This window comes from Hypomesus transpacificus, chromosome 8 (genome assembly GCF_021917145.1).
Source record: "Hypomesus transpacificus isolate Combined female chromosome 8, fHypTra1, whole genome shotgun sequence".
Classification (NCBI taxonomy): Eukaryota; Metazoa; Chordata; class Actinopteri; order Osmeriformes; family Osmeridae; genus Hypomesus; species Hypomesus transpacificus.
In genome coordinates, this window is record NC_061067.1 from 8,943,210 (window position 1) to 8,964,437 (window position 21,228).

The 21,228-nt window shown below is 49.2% G+C and overlaps 1 protein-coding gene across 7 annotated transcripts in view; it reads left to right on the forward strand.

Moving 5' to 3' along the window:
- Positions 1–21,228, forward strand: part of abi1a (abl-interactor 1a) — a 32,493-nt gene that overhangs the window by 1,832 nt on the left and 9,433 nt on the right. For 5 of the 7 annotated variants that reach the window (XM_047024244.1, XM_047024241.1, XM_047024247.1 and 2 more), the window contains exons 2-5: positions 5,850–6,017; positions 15,098–15,274; positions 19,019–19,140; positions 19,881–20,021. In XM_047024244.1, coding sequence (XP_046880200.1) covers positions 5,850–6,017; positions 15,098–15,274; positions 19,019–19,140; positions 19,881–20,021 — 608 coding nt within the window. The remainder of the gene's footprint in view (positions 1–5,849; positions 6,018–15,097; positions 15,275–19,018; positions 19,141–19,880; positions 20,022–21,228) is intronic. The other 2 variants (XM_047024242.1, XM_047024245.1) reach the window with 1 other exon arrangement.

Below are 21,228 nucleotides of genomic sequence, written 5' to 3' on the forward strand. Positions count from 1 at the left end.
TTGACGAGAGGATATTTGAGAATAAGCGTATTCGCTGGCAGGCTCGTTTGTTCACCATGAAGGACAGGGGAACGCTCCTACTCATTGCTAACTCGAAAGATGTTTCTTTCTATTCCCTCCCTAGAACTCCCTGTGTCCGCTCAGACAATAGCGACACGACAGTTCCAGTAACACGTCATTGTTGAAGATGTTGTTCTGCTATGACAACACTACGTGTGGTCTCTTTTAGTGACTCCTAAGGGAGGTTCTGTTGCCAGCAGCCTTTCACATCCTTTGCCCCACTCGGACTGCTCAATAACATAATGGCAGCAAAGCATCGGAAATCTCATTTCCATTTTTGGCTGGTGTTTTCAGCTATGCGAGTCAGCGGCCCCATGTTTTTCTAACCTCTGTGACAGGGGCCGTCGTGGTGGACAAGGGCACTAGGACGCGTTCTCTCTGGGCCACCTGGCAATGTTGGCAGGCGGAACAGATGCACGTTTAGAAGTTGAGGACAGCGTGGCTTCTCTTCCGTAACTCAATTTTTCAACCAAGTTCATTCGACTTAACAAAGTAAACGTATGGCACATGTAAAAGCCTGGACGCTGCTGGAGGGAGCGTTGGTCTCTCTCTTTCTCTCTCTCTACCTCTCTACCTCTATATCTCTCTCTCACTCTCTTTCTCATTGACAATGGCATCAGTTACCATCGGTGAGGATTCGAGGCGTGTATGAGTTGAACTCCTTTTGTCCTGATCGTATAGCCTCTGTGCTCGGGCTGCATCCCAGCAGGAGTGATGTGAGTTCCCCCTGGAAGAGAGCCAGGGCGGGCCTGGAGGTGATAAATGTGGCGTTTTCACACGGCTTTGTCTCTCAGGATTACCGAGTCCCCTTCCCTTCTCTCTTTACTCTCACTCCCTCTCCCTCTAACTTCCATTCTCTCTCTCTCTCTCTCTCTCTCTCTCTCTCTCTCTCTCTCTCTCTCTCTCTCTCTCTCTCTCTCTTCTCTCTCTCTCTCTCTCTCTCTCTCTCTCTCTCTCTCTCTCTCTCTCTCTCTCTCTCTCTCTCTCTCTCTCTCTCTCTCTCTCTCTCTCTCTCTCTCTCTCTCTCTCTCTCTCTCTCTCTCTCTCTCTCTCTCTCTTCTATCCATCTCTCTTGCCTCTATCTCCCTCTCTCTCTAACTCTCTCTTCTATCCATCTCTCTTGTCTCTATCTCCCTCTCTCTCTAACTCTCTGTTGAATGACCTGGTTATTCTCACAGCGTGGAAAGCCCAGCGGCTCAAGCACCACCAGCCGAGCTCATTCATCCTTGCCAGCACCTGTCACCCTACCTTTAGCTGCTGCTGGTGTTGGTTTGGCCCACTCTCGGCTGATTTGATACTTGGTAGGAATATAGGACTTCAGAAAGTAGGGGTGCGCAAAGAAGGGGGTAAATGAAAGCAATTATCTTTTGTTTCCCCTGCAATTTCATGGCAACGGTCTGTTATGTAGATGGATTTACCTGAGGATGTTTTATAAGAACAGTTATAGTACGTATCTATACAGTTAATTTGAGATCTTATATCTAGTACTGTGTTGGCAGTTAAACTTAATTCAAAAACTGCTGGAGTTAAGCTCATGGTGGTTAATAACATACTGTACATGATTAGCATATTCACATAGTGACAGACTGCCTGTCTGCCTTGTGGACTGTTCTCCTTTGTGTCACTTTCCAGACTTACTGATGGAAATATTAATTGTGCTCAGATAGAGCCTCAAGGTCAGGTCAACCTTTGACTTTTCAGTTAGCTTCCGTTGGCCCCAGTGGAGGAGAACATTTCAAAAAAGCACTTATCCCTCTGCTGAGTTTAAAAAAAGGCAGCGACCTGCAGAGTTGAACTCTCAAGTCTAAAGAATTCAACCGAACTTCAATTGGTTTGGCAGTTATTGCTGAGGTGAATTCGAATCTTACAAGTTTCTCTTCTGCCCTCAGGGTGTGGTTCCCCATATATGATGCAATAGATACTGAATTTCTCTGGCTGCTTTGACTCAAGTCTCTCGAGACCAACACTCAGGTTTATTTTTGCACAGCTTAATCATACTATTTTTAATTCACCTCTAGTTCACTTCCTCAATCGGTATGTAATCTGCTGCAAGACAGACAGACTTGCACGGGTAAACCATTGTCTCTGGATTACAGATGAGCCTAATACCCAATTAAATGGGTGTCATGGCTGACAGTCAAATCAAGGTGTCGTCTTCTGTTGTCGTTTAATGGCGCTCTGTCTGGATATTAGGAAAGAAGGGAACTGAGTGTTCGGGAGAAAGTAAAAGCTGTCTGTGGTCCACATTACTATACAGCGGTGCCTTGATCTGTCTTCCACTGACCTTGACTCCGTATCGCTTCCTCAATCTCACACCGCTCTTTCCACATCGTTCCAACCCACACAGCTCTGCTCATGCACTGCCTCGCTCATCGCTTATCTGAAACCGGCTCCAATCTACCCGCCTCAGCAGTCTTTGAAACTCAGAGGCCCTCGCAGGATCCCAGTCAGGCCTGTTGGCTTCCAGGAGAAGACAACGTTCATCAGATGAGGTGGACTTGAATGTCAAGGAATCTGACTGGAAGCTCTGGAGGAGAGCAAAACAAGTGGCCAAATCATGGATCTAATATCCATCCATCTATTCCCAATGTTAAGACATTGGAACTGAAACAGGATCCCTTATCAGTATGTAGGGCCTTTATTGTTGTTTTCTTTTTACCTTTTGAAATTATTCTGCTCTTAAGTGTTTTCCACTCCAACATTTTTTTGACAACTTTTCCCCTCCTCTGCGTGAGGAAGTTCATCCCTTTGCATCTGTCGGCTAGGGAGATGAGCAGCGCAGGAACAACACTGCCTCGTCTTGTTTCAGAGGGCGATGTTCTGACTTGCCGTCACATATTTGTCGTCACGTCGGCTGCCGCGGCAGCGCTAGCCCTGTCATTTCAGCTGCTGCGTGTCGCTCGCCAACTTCAAAACTGTCACGTCGAAGTGGTGAACACTGAACAGCAGGAGTTTCTCCTCCGTGCCCCACAGTCCTGAAACGGATTTAAAGACGGTACACCACATTTGAAAAACAGACCTAATTCCCATTACGCTACTTGTATCCAGTCCCAAAAACTTGTTCAGCCTGTTTCCGTGTGGCTCCGTACCAGACCAAAGCCGTAGGGTGGAGGCCGTTCTGGAAGCAGGCTGAGGGCTTCTTTCCCTGACCCCGCAACACAGTTTCTCCCCCTCAGGGAGGAAGTCTGGTCGTTTCCTTCCTGCCGCCTCCAGGCCGCTCGCGAGCTCTGCCAGTTCAGGCCCAACGCCCTGCCCAGACCGGCGTGGGCCGCCTCCTACCTCCCCCACTTCCTCCCTTCCTCCCGCCAGCCGTTCGTCTGTGGGGACTGAACTGGCGAGAGGTGGAGACGTGGGAGGATGTCATCCGGGCGGACTCTCGTCACCTCCTAGTGATGTGTCACCTCCCGGAGGGAACCGCTCCGGCATGGGCTAGGCTACCTCACCTCCAGGCCCAGACCAGTCTCGTAATGTTGACTCGACGCTGTGAGCGCGGCAGTTAGCGTTCCTTAACCTATCAGGTCATTTCAAAAAAGGTATTGGATGTCTGATCTGGGTACGCTTTTGTCTAAATTATTTCAACTGTATTGACTTAACCTTTCCTAAAGTAGGCAGACGTAGGATTGCCTGCATGTTTATTGAACTACATTATTGTAAATGTACAGCATATCGGCTGAGCTGTTCCGTGGAGATTATCCTTTCTCTTTCCCAATGCCGACAGGCATGACTCAGCACATAGATATGAGCTCTGTGCCGGAAGTTTCTGCTGCAGCTCTGTGGGAACCTCGGTCTCAGGGAGAGCACCCTCACTCTACCTTTGTTCTGTTGTTTACCTTTGAATTCAGCAAACGAATACTGGGTTCTTTTACTGAGGAATGTCCTTCAGATAAAGCAGTGCATTCCACTGTCCTGCCACTTACACCCTGTCAATAGTATTTCAAACCTCTGTGTAGTGTCGGCCATTAAGCTGAATTTTTCTGATTTGTTACAACCCTTCTGTCGAGGGTAAAGGAAGGGCCTAACAAGATGCCAGTCGGCCAAGACGGAACACTCACAAATACAGGACACCGGGTGTAACAAAAGTGACACCTGCCATTCTTAAATTACTTTGTGTATATTTAGCACAGTTTTGCATTGTGGTAGAAAGGAAAGACTAGGATGGCAACTGGAGCAGAGCTGTGAAGGAGAGTTTGGAACTTACAATTCAATTCGAGGCCACATCTGTCATGTCAAACACAATGCCTCTGACTGACCCCATACCACATTTACATTTAGTCATTTAGCAGACACTCTTATGCACAGCGACTTACGGTAAGTACAGGGACATTCCCCCGAGGCAAGTACGTTGAAGTGCCTTGCCCAAGGACACAACGTAATTTAGCACGGCCGGGAATCGAACCGGCCATGCACATTAATAGTCCGATTCCCTAACTGCTCGGCCATCTGACTTCCTCGTACAAACACAGACACAGATGGGGTCATTTTACCCAGAAAATCTCATTCTGAACTAATCTGCAGAAAGCCAAATCCCTGTGTTGCATCCCCTTTTTTTTGAGGCAATTCATTTGTTATGTCAGGGTTGTGTTTTTGTGTGGTTAAATGCGATTTGTACTGTATGAACTGAACTGGTGTTGTGTGTGTGTGTGTGTGTGAAAGAACAGCATTTCTGTTAAGAACGCAAGCAGTCCTAAAGGGCTTATAAAACAGCAACTGGAATTGTAAACGATTGAGAATACAGAAAGTGCAAAGCTGTGTGTGTGCACGCGCATGTGTCTGTGTGTTTGTGCGCGGACTTCTCCAACAGATGGCCTTCTGCTCTGAGGCCTCTCTCTGGAGGAATCTCTCTTCATTCCTGGATGCTGTTATCATGCTCCACATCTGGTGCTGGACTCTAAGCACAGCATCAGTGAGTCTGTCCCTCCTCCCAGCTCCGAGTAGAGGCAGCGTTCAGTCCCAGCCTGGGAACAGCCCGTTTGTGGCGGGAAGCCATAACAAGGTCCCACACACACACACACCATCACAATGTGTTTGTGTCGGCACATGGCCGTCTCATCCTCAAACTCTGCCTTCCCCACGTCACACCGATACTCACCTCCAAGGTCTCTCTGGGCTGTTACTAGTCCTCTTATCTCCCCCCCACACACACACACACCTTTACCACCCTCTGCCCTCCTCTTTATGTCTGCTGGGGAGAGGTGGATGAGGGCTCAGACCCTGGTGTTTCTGACTGGTTGTGTTGGAACGAAAGCCCAGGTGGAACGTGGCGGCTGTGAGTTGTGCCCTGCCGTGAGAGAGCACCGCGCCCCGCTCGCTCCGCCTCCACGCTGACGGAGAAACCTTCGCTAGCGGATTATTATCATGTCATCTGGGGCTGGGCTGCATTGACATGAGTGTTTATTCTCGCCGGTGTGTTTGTGTTGAGCTGCTTCTTCACGGCTGTGTTGATGAAGGCATGTTCTTTGCACTGAGACTGCTAATATCATGTGTCATGTCCTAGTTACATCATACGTGTCATGTCCTAGTTATATCATATGACATGTCATATGTGACCGACTCCTTGTAAAGTTGACATTAAATCACCAAGCAGACACTCACTTTAATCCAAAGTGACCTGAACACTGTGTAGAGCCGTGTAGAGCATTGATGATAGATGCAAATTAAATGAACAGTCCCATCAACAAACCAAAGGCGAGGACAAAAAAGCAGACGATAAAACCGAATCTGGGGAGGTTTGGTGTTGTGTCCCGTTCCCCAGCATGTTGGCCTGACCCCTTGTTCCCCCGTGTCCCCAGGCCCAGGACAAGAGGAAGGCCCTGGAGGAGACCAAGGCCTACACCACCCAGTCCCTGGCCAGCGTGGCCTACCAGATCAACGCTCTGGCCAACAACGTGCTGCAGCTCCTGGACATCCAGGCCTCGCAGCTCCGACGCATGGAGTCCTCCATCAACCACATCTCCCAGGTCAGGACACACGCTCACACACACACACATGCACTCACTCACCTATGCACACACTCGCATAAACGCGTGTACACTTTCTCACACACACACACGCTGACACGCATGCACACGTCACAGCGGTGCAGGACCACAGGCGAGGACATGCACGCTGCAGAAGGGCAGCTAAACTTGAAAAACTCACTTCCTCACACTGTCACTTCTGTTCTCGGTATCTGTGAGTAGGGCATCTGTCTCCAGTCACTGTGGTGCGTTTATAGGCTGGTGAATGGACGTCTGTCTTACTCTCCCTCTCTCTCGCACACACACATACACACACGCTCACTATGACTAGTCTCACCCCTACTAACTCGCTCCCAGTGTAGCTCTGTGGCATGCGGCCTCCCTGCCATGTGAAAAAGGTCAATCTAGACCTTCATCCAATGAAGTCATTAAGAGCTCAGATCAGATCAATCAATGGACCTGGGACATGCTGCAGATCAGAGGAATGCACTAACCCTGACCATGTAGACTTGTGATGAGGACAAGGACCCGAGGCCAGACTATAGCCACACTACAATCCTAGAGAGAGACATGGGTAGAACGACAGTATGGTACTTCATCCATCCCCTAACGGAAATATATATATTTTTATCATGGTTGATCTTGTACATACTGATACACTGCGGTAAGAGAGATTTCTTTGTGTCGATAAGGTCAACGGTCAGCAGGACCCTCTCATACGCTTCTATTTCTGAGAAGCTCCTCCCCGTGTCTGGGTCCTGAGTTTTCAGAAAAGGATTTGAGCAAAGAAAAGAATGTCTGACATGTCTTGGAAGATAAACTGAAGGTCACAGGTCTCCAAAAGATATTTTCCTCCCACCATAAACAAACGCACATATTGATAGAGTGAAGGGGCCTTGGAGAGCATGGACAGAGAGGACAGAGGAGGGGGAGGAGAGCGTGAGAAGACGGTCGACGGACGGAGAGAGAGCCAAACAGAGCAGCGAGCGGAGGGAAAGAGCAAACACCATCTCAGGTTTCGTCTGGCGAGAGAGGACAACCGTACACGGACGGAATAATATCACAACCGCGCCACGGACCGTCTGCGTTTCCTTGGCAACACTCATGGCCCCCTCTGACAATAATGACTCGAGAGAGATAGATGAAGAAAGAGAGAGAGAGGACCTGAGAGACTCACAGTTGTGTGAACTGAGGAGAGCACACCCAATCTCTCACTGTTGCTTTCTGAGTGAGCCGTTTCCCCTAACACCGAACCACATTCAAACCCACCCTGCCAAATATGACTCATCTAGTTGCGTTAATACTATTTTCTGCACAATCTATTTTCATTTGCTGTACGGTACCAGTAGCTATGAGTTTTTCTTGTATGGCGTTAGAATAGATGCATCCTGTCTGTAAGCACGGCAACATCTGCAAGAGCCATCAGAGGTGAGGTAATGTCTTGTCAATCAAGAATGGAATTGCTTATCTGCATACTTTTGTTTACAAAACCTTACCCTAGCCTTCGGCCCTAGTCCCAGCCCACAGCCCTGTGGTGTGTGTGTGTGTGTATTTACATTACATTTAGTCATGTAGCAGACGCTCTTATCCAGAGCGACTTACAGTAAGTACAGGGACATTCCCCCGAGGCAAGTAGGGTGAAGTGCCTTGCCCAAGGATACAACGTAATTTGGCACGGCGGGGAATCGATCCAGCAACCTTCGGATTACCAGCCCGATTCCCTAACCGCTCGACCAACTGACTCTAGTACACCTGTATCTGGTGTTATGGATAGATTGACCACCATGTCACTCCTACCCATCCTACAAAATATTGATTCCCTTTTATTCTAATTTTTTTCCCGTACAATTATACACTTTTTAATCTGTACCGATTGCTGAACCAGCACTGCAGATTTCACATTTGATGTTCCTATCAGAAACATCATTTCTGTGGAAAAGTATTTCCACACCACTGACATGATCACCACTGACATGATCGCCCTTGTTTGAAATATTTAGGTTAAATCACTTAAGATGAAAATGGACAATCTAATGGATGCAAACATGCCATTGTAAAAGGCATTGAGTGAAAATGCCATTTTGGACCAACATTTCCGGCTGGCAAAATTTCGATACCTCGCTGGTTAAATTTGTTTGCGGTCTGACAGTGATTCTCCTCGCCCGTCCCCCTCCCCTGCCCCGCCCTGCCACCCAGCCCCAAGCCCGTCCCCCTCCCCTGCCCCGCCCTGCCACCCAGCCCCAAGCCCATCCCCCTGCCCTGCCACCCAGCCCCAAGCCCATCCCCCTGCCCTGCCACCCAGCCCCAAGCCCATCCCCCTGCCCTGCCACCCATTCCCAAGCGGAGGATGCTGTGTGTGTGTGTCATGATGTCTGATGACTGGGCCTGCCTGTGGTGAGCTGCAGCCTGGCGCCAGGAGTGTTTAGCATCCATGGTCTATGGTTAGTTAGTGGCTTAGGGTGTGTCCCCTCTGCTGACTAGGAGCTATCTGTGTGGGCGCTTCCTGCTGTGCTTGTTGTCTGGTGTCCTGGCCCTTATAATGCCCAACATCACTTTATCTGTTGATCGAAAGGAGAGGTGTGTGTGTGCGCTCGCTGGCATGGTTTGGTTCCGTCACTGACTTGTTGATGTTCCCAGGCTGTCTGGGATTGTTGTGAAGCGGACAGATGACGACAGTGTGTGTGTGAGAGTGTGAGAAGGATTTCTCTTCAGTTTTCAGTCACAGCGTTGCCATTCAAGAGCAGGGTCTCCTTGTCGTCTGATAGGATAATAGACTACAGAGCGCCGCTACCTTGGGCTGTGTGTGAAGTGGCTGCTGAGAGGCTGGGAACAGGGAGAGCTTTGTCTCCCCAGCGGAACCATGGGCTTCTCTCTCTCTCACACACACACACACACACACACACACACACACACACACACACTGTGATACCCTGTGTTCAAACGAAGAAATGTGTCGTGCAAAACATCATTTCATCCCACCATTTTCCCAAAACAAAGTCTACTGGAATAAAGCCTTAGTCTTGTTTCTATAGATGCTGCGTCTTGTCTCGACTCTATTCCGCCTGGTAAGCCTTTCAGGCGTTTCGCCCCTCAAACGTGGGTCTACACTGATGCACGAAGCTGAGACATCATGCCTTTTAACCACCTCTCCAGGCCTGACTGTTCTGCACTGAGCTATAAATCACATCGGATTTCATTTGCTGGGTGGCACACGGCACTAGGGTGTGCCAGCTAGCTAATTGAACCCAGTGGCCTAACGGCGATCAAGTACTTCATGCGGAAAACAGCTGACTCACAAAGCACACCCAATAAACAGTGCTCAGTGACATGTCGCATAGGAAGTCGTATAGACTGTAAAAGCCTGCTGGGCTTGGGACGTGGACTGGGTGACCAACATGTGACCTTTCAAGGTGTGTGTGCTGTGAAGTCTGTCTGACCTCCAGCATATCGAGGTGAAGAGATGGATTTCATCCAGACAGGAAATGAAGCCCCACTGATGTGTGTGTGTGTGTTTCCTTCTCATCCCAGTCTGTACGTGTGTGTGTGTACACGCCCCATGTCTGTCAGATCGGTTTCCCTCTGCTTAGCTTTCCTGTAATGCACAGTTGTTGGTTTCGTACTAAGTAGTATCTTTCTGTGCTTTTGGTGGAAGGGGATATGATTTGGTCACTGGTTAGGGGTGGGGCTGTGTGTCAGCGAGCATGCTTATCTTGTGTTTAAACTTATCACGAGGGCCCAAGTGTGAAGAAAAAAATCTGCAATCTGGTAAAATCCTGTGACTCACCAGACATGTTCCATGTGTGGTCACTTCCTCCTCTCCTCCGTCAGAAATGTTCCTCTCCCCCTCTTTTGCTCTCAACCCTTGTTGTTCCCTGTATTCTGTTCGTCCTCCATAGCCCAGTTCACACACTCAGGACATTCCCCTCAGAAAGAGGACTGAGATGCTGAGCACTCACCCATCGCCACTACTTCCTCCGAGAGGCAGTCTCCCGCAGCCAGCTGGCATGCTGAGGTGACCGACCCCCACCCGCCGTTAGCAGCTGAGGCGACGTGCGCCACTTAGAAATATTTGCCATCTGTGCGGTATTAGATAAACAGTTATTCAGAGACTTATGCTAAACCCACCCCCTCTACCCCATGATAGTTGACCGGTCTTTTTGGCTCAAGCGACATGCTGAAGTTCTCTGACTGTTCATGTTTCTGGTTTGCGTGGGCTGCTCTGGGAAACTGGCCCTGTAGTAGGCTCTGGGACGGCTTTTGTGGCTCGGTGCACAGATGAAGGCTTTCAGATGCGCTGGCTGGTGTTCTGTGTGCCAGACAGGAGCCAGACCCAGGCGTTTAGCTGTGATGGATCTTCATCCGTTGGCTCAGTCCACAGCTGGACACTACTGAAGTCAACAGACAGAGATACAGAAGCCTTCTGACCCAGGTCCCCTGTCAACTCTCTCGACGAGGTCAAGGGGTGTCAACAAGCCAGCTGGCTGTTGAACGTTGAAATGTGTTGGTGTCGTGAAGATAAAGGGTTACATTTTCTATTATTATCCCATAAAACAAGGACATTCAGTTGGGAGGACAATAAAGACTTCCTCTTTCGTTCCTCACGACCTTCTGTGTAACATTCCGTTTTTAAGTCCACCTGGAAATGCTCAACTTGCTCAAAGGGAACTGAGAGACTTTTTAGGGTTGTGCCATCACAAAGGAACACAGGATGAGGCTGACACTGACAGTTGGTGCAAATATGTTTTCTCTCTTATTCTCCCCCTCACTCGCTTGCTTATTAAGTATCAAATATATTTGTAGAGCCCTTTTTACAAGCAATGTCACAGAGGGCTTCACATACGGCCATAGAACTGCCCCTCAACCAACCTAAACTCTCAAGGAAGACAAGGAAAAACTCCCAGGAAAATCTAAGTTGAGAGACAAAATGGAAGAAATCTTGGAAGGAGCAATTCAGTGAGGGATCCCCTCCAGAGACGGTTGGTGAAAGAGAGGTGCAGAACACTGGCTAAACATAGTCATCCATCAAGAAAAGTGCCAATGGGTGTTGAAACACAGGAATCCAATGTTCAACTCGGGTCAGAGTTGCCGAAGTATTGGGGCGTTGTTTGTCTGGTCTGGCTAAACCACACAGACCAACCAACCTCATCCAGATGAACTCATGGTTCCATGCAGGGTTTCTTCACGTAGGAGTGATCCCCATATAGCCATCCCTCACTGTGACCCAGCCCAGTCTTCCACCTACAGGAACGCTGGGATTCTGTCGATCCATGCATTTGTGCTAAACTGGCCTTTTAATTTTTTTATTGCGGATATAATCCCCGAGGCCTCACTACCAAAGTGCTGAAACAGGTACTTTTCTCCCAGTCAGACACCAAAGTGAAACTGGCTGTCTGCACCAGCCAAACGTCTGGAGGCTTTGGTTCTTTTCCTGAGTATTTCTGTTCCTCCTGATATCACATGCTGTCTGACGGCAGACGTCTGGCCCAGGATTGCGCAAGTTGCTGAAATTCCACTAACGGGATCTTTGATTCGCTGCCCTGCGTGAGCGGGAGATTCATGCCCCCCTGACGAGGATGTGCAGAGAGACATTGTGGAATGTGTGATTTCTCCCTGACCCGTGTGACTCCCCCCCCCCCCCCCCCCCCTCTCCCCTGGCTGTCTGAGCCAGGGACATCAACGGTTGCCGGACCGGGGTCGCGAAAGGCAGTCGTACGAATGACACCTTGCCTTGACACTAAGCCTCGAAAACCGTCTCATTCCTGTATTCATTGCGATGCGGAGACTGTGTTGGTCAACCCCCAGGTCTGGAGTCTGTGAGGGTGTTTGCTGCTGTGTGTGCTTCTAGTATCAGTGGGTTGTGATTCCAGACTAGGTTCACTGTGACCACCCGTTACAGCAGACATCCGCTGACGTGTAGACGCCTGTTGCTAGGAACAACACCCGGACTGTGTCTCATGACAACCACCATATTGGTACACCGTAGACGAAACCAGTCAGTTACACCCTAAACGGAGAGGATGAGTTCCTCTTTTCAACAATCTCTTGGCCTCGGGGAGCAGATGGTGTGTGGTATATTCTGTGTGTGTGTTGGGGAAGGAGTGGACTGGCATCAAGACAAAATGGTGACCAGAGTCCTCCAGTCTTAGTCATGGAAGAGGGGGATGATTCACTGGGAGAAACGAGGGGGAGAAGAATGAGTAACTATCGGGGGGGGGGGCATTATGAAGGACAGTAAGAAAAGAGTTTGGGGAGTAGAAAAAGAGGCCCACGTTAGGTTGGATTTGGAATTTAATAGCAGGAAAGTAGGGAATAAAGGAATTCAAAAATGGAAATCAACAGAGGAGATGGACTACTTAGTTCCCAGTGTTTTAGGGCGAGGTTCAGTTTTGGCTCTGAGGCTGCCCAGTGTTGGACGCCAGGTCTGGAGATGACAGGACCAGAGAGCACGTGAATCAACCTCACTGTTTGCCAGGGCCTGTTTAGCATCACCAGACAAACCTGAAGCACACGATTAAACTCTGGAATCCTACTGAACCTATATACCTGCAGAGACGTAACTAGGCAGGATCATCTTGGAGGAGTTTTTGTAGCAATGCTAAAGTTTTGTGTACTCTGAAGTCATTCTTGTTTTCTTGTTGTGCTCTGGTATAGCAGGACTACTCAAAGACCACTCTGAACACCAGTCAGGAATAAATGGACCAGTTACTTCCTCGTACCATCCACAACATACCATTCCATCCAACTGTGTTTCATTGCAAAGTTATCGTACGAACAGACAAGCCCTCACATTCATTTCCCTTACCAACCCTTGTGCAACATTTGTCACAAGTGTTTTTCGGCCAGGCTATTTTCTCAGCCCACAGGAAGGAGATGAAGCTGGCGTGAGTCGCTTTCTCACTTCCTCTCTGTGCCAGCTGCTCTGTTGTTTGTCTTGGCTGTCGTGTACCCTGACGGAACTTTCCGAGATAAGCAAAAGCACTTTTGTCGTTAAGCTGCCATGTCGTATATCAACAACTGTAACTCTTACTACGTCATAGGTCATCTATTCAGTGTAACGCTTCGGATGGTATATTGCTCTCGACTAGACAGTCAAGCCGTCATGTAGTCAATATGGACTCCAGTGACTCCTAAATCAGTCAGTTTGCCCCAAGCCTGTATTTGTCTGACAGAATCCATTGGAATCTTCTTCATAAGTAGCCAGCTGGCTGTGTTGGGGGAGGCGGGAGGGGTGAGGCAAGGTCACGATTAGTGTGTTGGAGCCAAGCCAGGAGTACTTAACTCCAAGACTTCAGTCGGACTAAGTTCACTTCTCTGCTCTCCCCGCCGTCTGGCCACAAGCCTCTCACCTCTCCGAATGGATTCAGTTCTGCTGATTTCAGTCCATTTTCTCCCCTTGGAGAGCTTCCTGTTCGTGTTGTCAAGAGAGTCAAATGCAACCCACTCAGCCTAAGTGCTCAGCCATCACCTGTTGGGTCTGCCAACCTGTAGGCTGGGTCATCCCTGATGACTTGACCTGAGTGACATGGGGAACTCCCCCGCCACGTTGACGGACCCATTTCATCTGCTGTCTCTCCTGTGAAACACACGTGGCGATAAAAAGGACGATCCCCTCTGATCGATAGTGTTAAGACTGTGTGTGAGACTGTGTATACAGCTTATCGAGCTCTTCATAACTCATCCGAAGTGACGCCTTCGTACTTGAATAAGGAGACGTTCATTGGGGAGGGGGGGGGGGGAGGGCAACTCGTAAAACAAATGCCCTCAGCGAAGACAAGAGGATGGCCAGAGACAGAGACGAGAGAGAGCTCCTCTATCTAGCTAGCTTGCTACCTCCAGATCCCCTCCGTATGAAAGGACTCCTCTGTTGGCTGTGGCCCCTGCGGCCTCCCTTGAGAGAGGCCTCTGACTGGCCGGACCCTCAGCAGACATGGCCTTTCATCTCTCAGAGGAACAGCAGCTGAGGGAGGCGGGGGGATGGAGGGACTGGTCTGGGAGAGGGATGAGTGAATAAGGGGAGGACATTTCAGATGCATGTGATTGACTTAATAACTCACTAATAATCACTGCACCTGATTCTAACAGTTTCCTTCTTTCATAGCGGACAAATATTATGAGTGTTCAATTCCAAAAAGAATTGGTTGTGTAGATGGACAGTTTCAAGAACTGTCCACAACTGCAAATGTGTCCTCCGCCTTTTTTGTTCCTCACACAGACACACACACACACACACAAATGTGTCTGCACGAAAATGGTCAGTTTAAAGTATTTCAGTAAAATAATTATAAAAGGTGGAGGCAATTAGTCTGTATAAAGAGTACAAGGCCATTAATCAAACAGAGTAGCGATTTCAGACGCAAAACACTCCATTCTCTCCCATAATTCATCTCGTTTGTGCCGAAGGCTGCAGTTCTTTATTACCCTCCCTCACAGAGAGCAGTCAGCTTTAATGGCTCGAGACAAAAACCTTATAAATATGTAATGTAGAAACACAGAAGATTTAATTTCCTTATGGAATGCTGCCTAAAGTATCCTGCGTTTTCATTTTAAATGGCACTAAATGCCCTTAGGTTTAAAAAAAAATGTTGGATGCTCTAATAATGACATTGGAAAGGTTTTCTTAGCCAGGCAACCCTTTACCTGAGCATAAATGAGAAATTCCTCTGAGAAGGTTGTGGAGATGGTAATGTAGTACATTACTTGGCTGGCAACCATTGGTAAGGGGTTTTCAGTCCTCAGATCAGGAACCAAACACACTGTCCACAGTCATAGCATGGTCCAACCACTCTTGTGAGCTGTAATGAACGTATGTGGCATTAAGAGCCTCGCAATGAAAACGGCAACGTGATTCAATTAAAGTAGCCCTAGTGGCCCTAGGAGAAGCTGGAAATCCAATCCTTGTCTGGGTCTAATAGCTGTCTGTAACTGTCTCTTATCGTGTCTGCTAACACTGTCTTCTCCCTCCTCCTGGGCTGTGTTCAGACGGTGGACATCCACAAAGAGAAGGGTCTCATAGCTGTCTGTAACTGTCTCTTATCATGTCTGCTAACGCGGTCTTCTCCCTCCTCCTGGGCTGTGTTCAGACGGTGGACATCCACAAAGAGAAGGTGGCCCGGCGGGAGATCGGGATCCTGACGACCAATAAGAACACGGCGCGGACCCACAAGATCATCGCCCCCGCCAACATGGAGCGTCCCGTGAGGTACATCAGGAAACCCATCGACTACAACGTCCTGGACGATGTGGGCCACGGGGTCAAGGTGAGGGGCCGCCTGTCTCCGTCTCTTTCTCTGTCTGACTCACCCCCCCCCCCCCCCTCACATTTCTCTCTTCCCCTATCTTACTTCTCCTTCCTCCTTGCTTCTCTCTCTCTTACAGTGGAACATCTGAAGGAGTGCCCTGTGGTGTGTTCTGTATTCTCTCCCATAACCCTCCTTCACATTCTCCCCGGTCTGGTCATTCGTTGGGCAGGTTAAGACCCTCCCCCCCCCCCCCCCCTTCTCTGCCCCTGTCTGCCTGTCTCTCACGTGTGCATCTTTGTGTGCACCTGGCTGGCCAGACTGACAATCCATTGTGGGTGATTGACAAGAATGATGACACTGTTGGATAGGTTTCTATGTGCTATTCTAGGAGCCTTGTGAAGGATGTGCAGGGTGAGCTCTGATGAATTTATGAGATGTTCAGAAAGCACTTTAGACCCCCTCTCCCCTTATAATCGTGTTCTTGCACGTCCGATATCAAACGGGTAAGTCTTGGAGAGCTTTTAGTGCTTGAGTAACATCTGTCATAACCCATTATACTTACAACCCTTTCTTTCCAAGATCTGAAAGGTATACTGACTACTGTGCAGGCCTACACACTGCTGTGTTCTCAATGGTCGACATTCAGCTCTACGTTAGGGGTCAGGGGTGGTCGCCATGACAGCGGGTCTAATGACATAACAACTCTAGTTGGTTGATCCATTCAGAGATGTCCACCTCTCTCTAGAGCCCCCATTAATCAGCCAATCAATGGCTGCTGTCATGCAGATTAGATTAGCAGCCACCATTGTCTTCCAGTAGAACGATGGGCCGTGATAGGATGGGATAAAAGCCATGCTGCCTGTCTCAATTTCCCAGGCCTGAACTCACACAGGACATGCATGTCGCATTGAAAGGGTGTGTGACCTAGTGTGGCCTGAAAAGGTTTTAAACGAGGTTGATATCGATCACAACCGTCCATGTCCGTAATGTCCTTATTGAGATAAGAGATGTTGCGGTCTATTATGTCTTGATACTGCCTGTTGTCGTTTATGTCTGTCACTTCAAGGCCCGCGGGGACAGCAATAGATCTAATATTTATGAAGACAGGAACATGCTTAGTGGTCATACTTCTTTTACCCACATATCCCTTTTTGGAGGTAGCCTTGATGGATTTGTTAAAACCCTGTATGTCCATGATAATGAGGGATAGGGGGAGGGAAACTGTAGATGTGGTGAATGAAAGGAATTGGAACACATACACACACGTCTTTGTGTGTCAAAGCCTGCAGCTCTAATCAATATTTAGCGTCAATACCAAGCTTTAATTCATCTGACGTCTACAGTAACTGATGGGAAAGCTGACAGCTATTGGGCCCTGTAGAATATCCAGCCCCGGTTTACTAACCGACAGTGGGTCGATTCTAAAATGCCAGTTTAACACACACACACACTGTTGAATGGACATTAGTTGCAGCTTCCCTATTGACATGCTATGAGATATTCTGCACCAAGGCACCAGGTGCAGAGAGAAGAGAGGGGGGACAGGAGAGGTTGAACTCCTAATGAGATTCAGAGCCTGGTGACTTTATATTGACGGTGTAAGCTGCCATATAAACTGAGTCATCTGACTGCAGGATTAGAGGGTGCTCTCTCATGTCTTTCTGTATGTCTCTCTCTCCACACACACCAACTGAAGGGGTGATTTTCACCGTTATTGAAAAAAATGAGATTTATCAGCTGACTGATAATCTAGTCAAGCGCTGTCAGGAATGCAGGGCCCCGTGTCAGATGTTGTTTTGGAGTTGACGTCGCTGCCACGTTGCTTCAGTTGCGGAAGCCACTCAGAACAACCTGTCTAATGCACGAGGAGCTCAGATGGTCTCAGAGAGGGATTTGTAGCCGGTAAAAAAAAAAAAAAATGGTCAAGGTAAAAAAAAAAATTAAAAAAAGTTTGCGTTGTTGTAAATAATTGACTGAAACAGCTAAAGGTTAGGAATTGTTCTTGCGTTTGAGGTCTGAAGTGCACAGGATTGTGCTTTCTCTGGCCTGGGATGAAGGTGACCAGACTTGTTGCTTATCTGATGACCCTGCTGGTTTCCTCCCAGAGTCCTGAAGTCAGCACATCTCTGTATAATCTCTGGCCTGTGGCCCACCTCACTGCTGCCATCTTTACAGGCCAGAACGTCTAGAGAGACCCATCTGATCCTACTGATCTATAGATCTCATGCAGATCATTGATAGATCTGTGAGGATGCTTTTACAGAGTGTCAGAGCGAAGCCTGACGCCCTTAACGCAGAAGTTGTAGGAGAGGTTATGATTGATTAACTGACCGATGTCAGAAATCATCCTAAACGTTTATTATCCACGCCATCGTTACAATCCGTGAATGTTCTAACCCATATTCCTGATATCGCGACTGAACAACCCCGACGGCCATTTTACGTCAGCGTAGCAACATGGCGTGGCTGCCCAGAGCTGGCTGTGCTCTGGACCCTCCTCCGCTCTGCTGGAGGTGGTCTCCTGTCCTGCGGCTGATGTGATGGCCACAGCACGGCCCTCTGGGAACCTGAATTATTGACGAGGCCCTTGACTCGGTGCTTAGTTCTGAATTAACTGCACAACTCTCCCGGCTCCTCCTCTGTCCAGCTCTCTCAAGCACAATTGTCATTATCCAATCGTAAAATCAACGGGAAAGTAAAATGACATGCGACATTTAGGTTGTTCATGAGCCTTTATTTAACACTGCGCCAATACAATCGAAGAGAGCTCGTTTTGTTTGTCATTCTTAGACGAGGTGTTGCAATACCGGTTTGAGTTGACAATGGGCCTGTGGAGGGCTGTGGGCCGGGCGGCTGGCCGGGGCTGGGGTGTGGCGGAGAGATAAGAATCAGACAGGAGCAGAAAAACACGCGGGTGACCCTCCGTGTTCTCCAGTGGTTAGATCACACCTAACCACAGCACTCCCTCGGCTCTTTCCAAATGTTGACTCTGTGTAAATACCCTGGTGAATGGTCCTCCCCTGTACTGAACCGTTAAGACAGCGATTTTGACATGCCTGTTCTCTCTTTCTCTTTTTTTTTCCTTCTTCTTCTTCCTCCTTCCACCCACGTTAAGTGGCTAAAAGCCAAGGTAAGTCCTGTTTGTCATGTGACCCGCCCTGTCAAAGTCTATTATTGATAGGCTGCTTCTTCAGCCCTCCCCCCCATATTCCCAGAAACTCCCTGTTTAGTTGGTTGTTGTAGTCTTTGTTGTTACCATAGTAACCTGTAGTCCCTTTAGACTTATCTAAACTCATGCGTCGTTCATAGTCCGCTGTAACACCCTCTATCATGAATGAATAAGTTAACCATTCCAGCCCCGTCTTCCCTGTGAAGAGCTTCTTAGCTGGGGGGTTTCCCAGTGGCAACATGCCCGCTGATGTATATGTAATATTTATAGCTATTGTTTAAACCAAAAAGTGTAAATATTTAACTGCCGCCTTGCCTTGGCCTAGTGTGCTTGATTGGTTGCGTGCTTGGCAATACAAAGAGAAAGACAAATACACTCTTATCTCCGAACCTTCTTGAAGTTCCAGCCACCCCCGGCTGATGATGCAAGAGCTGCAGTCTCCTGGCTTTAGCAGATCAACAATGGATGTTGTAACCTGGGCCGTGTCACATCTGGGAAACCCATTACAGCACTCTAACCACACAACACCCTCTGATCTGACAAGCTGCCTGACTGCCTTTCTGTTCCCCCCCCCCCCCCCCCCCCCCCCCCAGCAGCAGCACGGAAACAACCAGTCCATCAGGGGAGGAGGAGGAGGAGGAGGGACGTTATCACGGACCAATCCGCCCACGCAGAAGCCTCCGAGCCCGCCCATGTCGGGGCGTGGCACGCTGGGGTAAGGAGCCGTCTGGTCCCAGTGTGCGGTAGACGACGTGTGCTACGGCCCGTCCCTGGAGGCGTGCACACGTGGGCGCCCTGGTAGCTTACCAGATCAGTGGGCGTACCATGCAGGCTGAGGCCTCACTGCAGCGGCCCGGGTTCGATTCCAGCCTTGGCCATTTTCTGCATGTCTCTCTCCCCCCCCCCCCCTTTCTCTCTCTCTCTCTCTCTCTCTCCTCCTCTACCTTTCCTGTCACACTCCACTTAAAAAATACGGTCCAATAAAGCATGACAAATGCCTGCAAATGTCGCGTCTAAACGTGCAGACTTGTTCCTTCTTTGGGATGCGCGGTTGCCTCTCTCTGCACCAGCAGGCTGAGCTGAGCATTATTCCGGTGCTGACGCCGACACGGCTGAGACAGTAATCACACCGTGTTACCGGCTTTAGCTCGGCTGCTCTCGTTTTTCAGCCCTTTGCGCAAATCTCATCGGTGTGGAAAACCACCCCAGCAGGATCAATTGATAGGATTTGGAACGCTCACTGACAGACGGGCTGCTTGAGCTTCGTTCAATTACATACCCCTGCTGCAGCCCGACCCACGTTCATGGGTGGGGGTGGGAGTTGATTCACCTATTAATTTCAGTTTTGTACCCACTAACTATCCATTCCATGTTGTATCTCCTTGTTAACTCCCCATTTAGTATTGTATCCCCTTGTCGAGTCCTAATCTCTTTTGTGTCTGTCTCTCGTGATAGCCGCAACACGCCCTATAAGACCCTGGAGCCGGTGAAGCCGCCCACGGTGCCCAACGACTACATGACCAGCCCGGCCCGGCTGGGCAGCCAGCACAGCCCGGGACGCACCGCCTCTCTCAACCAGAGACAGAGGACCCACAGGTGACTGCCCCGCCCGTCGCCGCTGCCCCGCCCGCTCCAGAGCTCCCGCGCCCTCCGCACGGAGACGCGCCCCTGACGCACGCGCCGTGCCTCGCTGGCCCTGCCTCCCCCATGACCTCTTAACCCGCTCGCCCCGCTCACTCATTCACCCACTCATTCTCTCTCTCACTCTCACTCTCACACACACACACACACACGGATGAACGCATGCATACATCTGTAGGTGGCTAAATTTTGCTTTGTGTCTTCACATCACCTGTAAACTGATCATAAAAAAGAAAAAAATGTATAGAGAAAAAGACAAATTGGACTGAAGCCATAAATATCGTCCTGTTCCCAGCATGTCTGCTGTCTTCAGTTCAGCAGCTTGAGGTGCTTCCTCTCCCTGCTCCCTGTTCTTCTGTAGTTAACCACACACAGCAGCTTGGAAGGGTTCACATTCAGAACTACCTACCTGAGCATTTGGAAAGAAACGATTCTGTAAGGACGTGTGTGTGTGTGGCCACACCCCTGCCACCATGCCTCAGAAAAGCCTTGGTCACAAACCACGGCAGCCTGACGGGAGAGCTGCCGTCATGCAGTCAGAGGCAGTCAGAGGCAGTCAGAGTTATGACTGATTGAAGTGGTCTTGTTAGCCAAAGAGCCTGTAATGCCTCTCGCTCCAGAAATACCACCCTTTTCATCTCTCTCTCTCCCTCATTCAGTCTCTCGTAATTCTCATCCCCTCTCTAGTATAGTCCATGTTCATTCATCCCTTCCCAGTTCCCTTCCTGGCGTTGAGCTTGTCGTCTCTCCCACCCAGGTGCGCTGCAGCTCTGCTTGGGGTGGTGCTCTGGTGTGTTTGGTGATGGGGGCTGCCGTGTCCTCTCACAGCGTGGGGCTCCAGGTGTTGGGCTCCAGGTGTTGGGCTGGCCCCTCAGCTGGATGGGGTTTGTCACAAACCATGACCACGTCGCCCACCGTAGCTGTCGCCGATGCCACATCACTGTTGGATGAGCGGAACCGTAAACTGGCTCCGATTATCCAGCTCTCGCACAAGAGCTCTCTCTCTCTCGCTCTGGCACTCACTCATATATATATATATATATATATATATCAATATCCCAGTCCCCAGTCCCCGATTCCGGAAATCCCTTATTTTATATATAATATTTATTTATATATATATGATATTTTTGTCAGAGGCATTTATTTGAGTTGTCTGTCT